An 8,601-nucleotide genomic window follows, 5' to 3' on the forward strand; every position below is an offset into this window, starting at 1 on the left:
TTTTATTATCTATTATTATTTTTATTTATCTTTGTTAGTATAGTTTTTTTTTATTAAATTTCTTTTGAGAGAGAGAAAGAGAATGAATTTTATGCCGAAAAAAAAAGTCTAAATTATACTTACCGAAACCATTAAAAAAAAAAAAACTAATGATAACCATTTCTCCAATTAAAACGAAGATTCCTTTAAAAATTGTAACTTATTCTTAAAAGTTAAAATAAAAAAGATTGTTGATCAAGGGCAAGTATGAGAAATCGATATACTTGAAGGATCAGATTCAAATATCCATCCCAACATCACTTCTCAACATAAAACTCTCTCTTGTCTTTAACCTACTTCTGCGACTCTGACTGTCGAAGAACGCCCTCAACCCTCAATGGCGTTATTGGGCGACGACGGACGTGGGTTCGAGCTTGCCCGGAAACTTGAATCTCAAGGCGTCTGGAGATCGTGGATTGGAGATGATTCTCTGCACGCCACCTTCTCTCCATTCTTATCATCGCCGTCTTCTTGGGAATCCTTCATGAGAATCGACGAGACCAAGTCTAGGGCTCAAATTCAACTTCAACTCCGTGTTCGCGCTCTCCTCTTCGACAAAGCTTGCGTCTCGCTTTTCCCTCTGTCCAATCGATCTTCTCCTTCTTCCAATTCGAAGCTCAATCCAAATTGTAAGAATTTCCTGGTCAATGTATTGAAACAATTGCTCTTAAAATTTGGCTGTGAATTGCTCTATAAAATCTCCAGATAGATGTTTTTCCTTGATAAATCAAGCAATTGTCTCGAAATTTTGTTATGATTTTCTTTAATCACATCTCTTGAATCTGGTTATGAATTCTTTATCTTAGAACTATTTTCCACGATTTCTCTAGAACCTGTAAGATTCTTGTAAATTGCTTTGCTTATCGTTTGTCATGATAATTCCTTTTCTGTGAACTGTTATCTTCTAGTAATGTAGTGTGTCGATCTTCACTAGAATCTTAGGGGGTGTTTGGATAGGGAAAAAATAGGCTGCTTATTGCTTAATCCCATTGCTTGTTGCTTAATCCCACAGCAATAAGCAAATTTAAGTGTTTGGATAGGAGTCTTTAAAAATCAGCTTATTGCGGTAGGAATAAGCAAAATAAGCTGATTTTAATAAGCAGGGGGGGAATGCTTATTGCTTATTGCTTATTGGTCATTTTACTCATATAAGCTGTTTTGTTTTCCAAACACTTAAAATGCATATTGCTTATTGCTTATTCCCACCGCAATAAGCTAATCCAAACACATTTTAAAAAAGTGCTTATTCCCACCGCAATAAGCAAATAAGCAATAAGCTAATAAGCTAAAAACTATTTATCCAAACACCCCCTTAATTCAAATTTTTCATTCGATTGTTTCTTCAGATTTGCAGTTACATGGTGATGATATTTTTTATACTCTAGAGAATCCTACACAAAATGTAGCCCCATCTTCAAAGGTATGTTAGCTCACTCTTCTCTAAAAACAAACCCTCTTTACTTCTGAATTATATAAAATGGAAGTTAACTCAAACTCTAAAATCAATTATCATGGTTTCACAGGTTCAACAAAAACCAAACTTTGGTATAGGATCTAGATATGGTACATCTGAAGATGAAAATATCTCTCAAAGATGCCCAGAATCATGGTACACTCAATTCTTTGAAAAATACAGAGCCACAAAACCCTACAGATTACCTTCAGGTGACAGAGAATCTGAAAAACGTACACCCGAACAAATGTCTAACTATCTCAAAATTGCCCAAAAGCATAAAAGAAGCCGGGCAGTTTTCATGGAAGAACAAACCCTAACTTCGGGCAGCCCCATGTTTGACTCCGGTCAAGGTCAAACCCCAGATGATGAATTATTTTTCCCCGAAACAATGTTTTCAGCAAACTCAGTTCCCGATAGTGCTTTACCTCTTTCAAATCAATTAGAAAATGTTCACATGGGAAAGTGTAATGGAGTTTTGGACAATTTACCCTTGCCCCTGATAATGACGAAAAGCCCCATTATGTTGGAGAGACTTGGTATAAGGCCAGAGTACCTTAACATGGAGCAACAAGGGGGTCTTGATAGGGGTAAAAATGGAACATTTGGGATGAAAAATGGTTTGAGTTCTCAACAAGCTTCGGAAATGTCTCGACAAATGGTGTCCCGGTTGTTGATTGATGTTGGTTTTGAATCGGCTTCTGGTGGATCATTGGATATATTAGCTCAATTAGTTGGGTGTCATATTTGTAAATTAGGTCGAATCTTGAAAGTCCTTTCTGATAGTTACAGAAAAGATTGTTCGGCTATTGGTCTACTTAAGATGTTCCTCCAAACAATTGGACATGGGTACGTGTGATCACATTCTTATTCTTGACTTTTGAGGGCGTTAATGTCTTTTTATGGGACATAAAGTTGCAATTTTTGTCTCATTGACATCAATCTATGTCCCTGTCCCAATACAATGCATGCCAGACACAATACAACTTGTTTTGTTATCAAAATTGAAACTTTTTATTTTGGTTTTTATTATTGTTGACTTTTGAGGGCTTTTACGTCTTTTTGTGGGACATAAAGTTGCAATTTTTGTCTCATTGACATCGGTCTGTGTCCCAGTACAATGCATGTCAGACACAGTACAACTTGTTTTGTTATCAAAATTGAAACTTTTCATTATTGTTGACTTTGAGGGCGTTTATGTCTTTTGGGTGGAGCATAAAGTTGCAATTTTTGTCTCATTGACATCGGTGTGTGTCCCAATACAATGCATGTCAAATACAGTACACCTTGTTTTGTTATCAAAATTGGAACTTTTTATTTTGGTTTTTATTATTGTTGACTTTTGAGGGCGTTTACGTCTTTCGGGCGAGACATAAAGTTGCAATTTTTGTCTCATTGACATCAGTCCCAGTCCATGTCCCAGTACAATGCATGCCAAACACAGTAGAACTTGTTTTGTTATCAAAATTTAAACTTTTTATTATTGTTGACTTTGGAGGGCATTTATGTCTTTTCGGTGGGACATAAAGTTGCAATTTTTGTCTAATTGACATCAGTATGTGGGAAAGTCTGTCAGTACAACGCATGCCAAACACAATACACGTTGTTTTGTCCTGTTTTGTTATCAAAATTGAAACTTTTTAAACTTTTTATTCTTAAATATTTTCCTTTTTTTAATATTTAATTATTCGACATGTTCTTGAATTACTTCAGTAACCTTGCGGCTTTTACCGAGGTTGTTAAAGATAGTTCCAAGAACAACATTCAACAAACACAAATGCAAGTTCAAGCAATGCAGACACAAATGCAATTACAAAGTCAAACTAGAGTTGGTCAACCCCATCAAGTCAGTCAACTTTCAATCTCTACTTCATATACATATAATATATATATTTCATTTCCACATAATAACAATTTTTGTTTATATTTTTTAATAGTTTGCAAGACAAATGCAAAACCAAATGGTTCATCCTCTACAACAACAGCAACAGTGGGACCGCATGCGAAGGCGTCAACCTGCAACTCCAAATCCTCGTGGTGTTGGTGTGATGAATATGAATTTGGATAATGAAAGTCAAAGGTCAATGGTGGAAGTCAAACTTGAAAATCCATCTGATTTCCAAATGGATAACAACAACAACAACAATAATGGTGGATTTGCAACCATGAATTATCGAAACCCTCAAATGCAATTTCGACAGCAGCAGTTTGCTGCCATGTCAGCGTATCAAGCTCAAAACAATCAGTTTCGACCAATGGCGTCTGTCCAAATCCCCCAACTCCACCCACAAGCTCACTCTCCGTAAGAAAGTTATTAAATTCAAGAAATAGCAACATACTTTTTGTTTTTATTTATCTAAAAAAAGAAAAAGAAAGAATGAGATTGAAGTTTTATTGATTGTATGCAGGAATATGGGAATGATGGTTAGAGCTCCACCTGTGAAGGTTGAAGCATTTCAAGAATTGATGGGTGGAGATTCTTCAATGAAACATGATTCAGATGAAAGTAAACTCACTTCCCCAAACTAATTGACTTTTCAGAATTAAAAAAAAATGTTTTTTAATTATAACTAAATCATGTTGTTAAAATTGTATAAAGGGTCATTAATTGTATTTCTAAACTTTTAGTTGACTTTCAATGTGAATAGTGCTAATTTGTAGTGTATGTGGTTACAAGCTATATTTTTTTTATAATAATATTTGAGATCTTTGTTGTTTAATACACTTGTATATTTTATACCTTTACTTCTACATCATCTATGCTTTAACATCTTGTGCATCATTCTTTATTACTTGCTATATCTTATTCTAAGATTTGTACTCTTTCATTTTATATTATTGTAATGCTTATCCATTCCTATTGCATGTTGTACATGTCTTTATGCATACTTTCATTTAAAATAATACGTTGATCATGATGCTTATAATAAAAACATTTCTTTATTGGGGTTCTCACTTCATGATTGCTTCAGTATTTGTTGGATCGACTTCAATTCAATCTTGTTCATAATATGAGATAAAAGTTATACTTCGCATAACCAAAAGTCACACTTGGAGAATTTCCATATAACCGTTTACATTTCAAAGTTTTTGGTATTTCTTGTAGATGACTTTTATCTTTACATTTCAAAGTTTTTGGTATTTCTTGTAGATGACTTTTATGTTGTTTTTCCTTTCAAGAGTGAACCACTGTGTCATGAATAAACACAATTACCTAATGATGCAAATATGGTTTACAAACTCCATCAATTAGATCCATAAATGTGGCCGAAACATTTATATGACCAAAATACATTCAAAAAAATTCTTAATGTCCGTATGTTGGTCAAAGTGTTGTCCTCTCAATGTCACTTTCTTTCACTTTAGCTTGATGATGACTTGACTCATAGTCAACTTTAGAGAAGTAATCTGCTCCTTGGGTCAACAAATCATCAATACGTAGTAACATGTATTGATCCTTGATCATGACTTTCTTTAGTTCATCATAATCTATACACATACTCATAGTCTTGTCTTTTTTTTTTCCTCATAAACAATATCGGTGCTATGCAAGATGAGGAAATCAGATGTATATACACCTTATTAAAAAGTTCTTGCAGTTGTCACATTAACTCTTACATTTCCATAGGAGATAGTTGATAATGTTTGTGGCTCCCAAAACTATATCACTTTTGAATTCTATTTGTCATTCGGGTGGTATATTAGGAAGGTCAATGGTGATTAAAAGAAGTTAAAGGAAGTACAAAGAGAAATATCAAGTTGAAACCATCCATGGGTGGTTTATGATGAATATGAGTGAGATTAAAAGAAGTTAAAGGAAACAAATGCATTGGGTGTTTATTATCGACCTGATGATTGTTCTACATTCTGTTTTGGAAGTGATTACAAGAGAAATCGGTGCAACTAACAACTTTTTAAGAGAAAAATAATTTGGAAATGAATGATGACAACTCAAAACCATCACATGTTTTGTGTGAACTTAGAGAAACCTCGGAGTGGTAGATCGAGTAATTTAGAAAGACTCTATTTGGCAAGAACTTATCCAGTTAGGGTAAAGTGAAGAATTAAATCCATGTGTTATTTGACGCGTCATCACAAGTCAGGAGATGGAAACAAGCGTATAAGCTTTGATTACCTTTTGAGTTGGATCATGTTCATAACATATTCAACATATACCAATTGAGAAATACACCAACAAGGAGACTGATGGCCCCACCCATGGACTAGTACATGGAAAAGAATGAAATAATGATTGCATGACATGTACATGTCATGAGATGAATGCAAAAGATTTAATATGACGATGAATATCTTGGCCCTTAGGAAACTAAAGCTTGTGTTGGAACTTGGAAGCAATACCATTACTTGTTTTTTTAATCTTACAAGACAAAATTCTCCTAAGTGGAAGAATTGTAACACCCGTGATTTGGAGGTAGACATCTGTAAAATTAAAAATATGGAAAATTCCAGCAAGGGGTTTCAAAGATATTTTATTGTGAAACTTGGTGTTAATAAGTAGGCAAAGTGAGAACTAAGATGAAATATTCCTTATGTGAAAATTAAGTCACGTTGGGAAATTAAAGTACATCACTACTTTGGTACTTAGCCTTAATTGTAATAAAAGGTGTAAAAATTGGTTTATTGTGATAATTGACAATTCGTATGGGGTCTTAGACAAACCAAAGTTTAGTAGTCAAATTGTGAAAAGTGAAAGTCATAAGATAGAAACCCTTCTTTTGTTAGTCTTTTGCGGAAGAAGAGAGATGTGTGTGTTATTTAGATAGAAACACAAAACCACATGTTACTTTATGAGAGTGGCGGATCTATACCAAAAGTGAACTAGGTCCATTTTATAATTTAGAGACGGATTGATAACATCTTTATTTCTAAGCTCAAAAAATTTTCACTTTTAACTGTACAAATTATACAATCATTTCTAAACCCATTCGGAATTTGGTTACATAGTTTATCTAATCTGTTTTCATTTAAAAACTAACATGGTTTTAGAGTCAAAATACCCCCCCCCCCCCCCCCCCCACACACACACACACACACACACACACACACACACACACACACACACACACACACACACACACATGGATTTAAAGGACTTATTTGCTACATATTTAGTAGGTAACCAATGAGGTTATGACCACTCTACATGATATACTCTACATGATATCATTGTATTATTTGTTTGGATCACAATATATTTGATCATCAAAAAACATGGTTATTGTGAAATGAATTATTGCTTTTGAAAACCATCCTCAACCGTATGAGCGTGAACAAATATATGACATTTTAATTAAAGTAACAAACGTTTTTAGTATATAAAAAAATACTACTGATGCAGTGAATCGAATCAAACAAGTTTTGAATCTAATATGTGTCGAAAAATTCTATCAAGTATGTTGTCGTATTTTCAACTTGATGGTTTTAAATACCGTTCCACTAAGTAGAAACTCATCTTTTAAAAATTAAAACTTTAAATGAGATAATTTTTAAAAACTAGAAATATTACATAATAAATATTTACTTTGCAAAAAAAAAAAAAGGTTTAAAAATGGTTGCCAACATACCAACTAGAAGGAAATTATTTTGCAAAAGGACAAAAGGAGCTTTAAAAAGAAATTAGTTGATTTAGGGATAATGATTTGAAAGGGTAATGGACTTTCGACTTTGTTCACATTTAGTCACTAAATTTTTTTTCATTATCTATTTGCCACTGAACTATTGAAACTGTTCACATTTTACCCTTATGACCGGTAACAGCCGGTCATAAGGGTAAAATGTGAATATTTTCTATAGTTCAGTGATAAATAGATAACGAAAAAAAGTTTAGTGACTAAATGTGAACAAAGTTGAAAGTTAGTTTCCCTCTCAAATTATCCTAATATTATACCCCGAAAAATGTATAAAAAAACGAAAAACGAAGCCAATATTATATGTATAAGTTTTATGTTATAGAACTATGCAATATTATATGTATAAAAGTTATCATAATATTATATGTATGAATTTTGTGTTATAAAATTGTGCAACATATAAATTGACATACATTACACCATATACGTTGTTTATAAAAGAATACATACATACATTGATACATTATGTATGTTGTTATACTCCATATATTGACATACATCATATTAGTATATTTACTATTAAAAAGGATATCGAAATTTTCATATTACACACAATATACATTTAGAAGTATTTTTAATATTATTATTCTTTTTTATTTTTCTTATGTAACTTATGTTAACATATACATAAATGGTCCATATTATATTACAATTTCAAAATTAGCCACGTATGTAAAAAATTGTTATAGGAATTCTCCCTCGTTAGTTAGAAATTTTTTACTTTTATTTTTTTTCATTTTTAACGATTGTATTAAAAAAAAAAAAAAAAAACTGGTATAGTATTAATTTGTCTGTGAGTTTAAAGCATCTTATTTTCATTAAAGAAGAAAAAACGATAAAGAACAATATGATATTTTTATTTTAAACATACACAAAATAGCTTTTCTTGACCAGTTTTGTACAGGAAACACACATAGTCAAATATAAACTGAAACTGCGCAAAGAACTAACCAACAACATCTGAGAGAGGAAAAGAAGTTGATTCTTTAATGAAACTAAGTAGCAACATCAATTTTAAATCTATTATCAATAACTACTAGATTTACATTAAGGATGTCGTCTTCATAAAGATTTCAAGTTAACTTGCATCAGCTCAAACATGAAGTTGAGCATCGATATTTAGATAGAATCAAAACACCCTATTTGTAGCCAATAATATTAGATTAGGTTTCTAAGATAAAAACTAAATTGATATAACTTTATGAACTAAAAACAAAATACTTTTTGGATAACCCTTAATAACTAGAAATAGTTAGGAACAACTTAAGGAGCGTGATGAAATAATTCGATTTTTTATACCTTTTCAGGGTATAATATTAGGATAATTTGAGAGGAAACAAACTTTCAACTTTGTTCACATTTAGTCACTAAACTTTTTTTCAGTATCTATTTGCCACTGAACTATTGAAACTGTTCACATTTTACCCTTATGACCGGTTGTTACCGGTCATAAGGGTA

At 32.3% G+C, this 8,601-nt stretch overlaps 1 protein-coding gene across 1 annotated transcript; it reads left to right on the top strand.

Moving 5' to 3' along the window:
• The first annotated feature begins 294 nt into the window (after window positions 1-294).
• LOC145166568 (transcription initiation factor TFIID subunit) lies at window positions 295-4,212 on the top strand. The gene is made up of 6 exons (XM_079085575.1): window positions 295-668; window positions 1,386-1,459; window positions 1,563-2,341; window positions 3,206-3,338; window positions 3,430-3,794; window positions 3,901-4,212. The coding sequence occupies exons 1-6, from the start codon at window positions 377-379 to the stop codon at window positions 4,019-4,021; spliced, it is 1,764 nt and encodes a 587-aa protein (XP_078941701.1). The 5' UTR covers window positions 295-376; the 3' UTR covers window positions 4,022-4,212.
• The last annotated feature ends 4,389 nt before the right edge of the window (window positions 4,213-8,601 follow it).

The sequence above is a fragment of the Lactuca virosa genome, chromosome 3, assembly GCF_052849685.1.
Source record: "Lactuca virosa cultivar CGN04683 chromosome 3, Lactuca_virosa_CGN04683_v6, whole genome shotgun sequence".
NCBI lineage: Eukaryota > Viridiplantae > Streptophyta > Magnoliopsida > Asterales > Asteraceae > Lactuca > Lactuca virosa.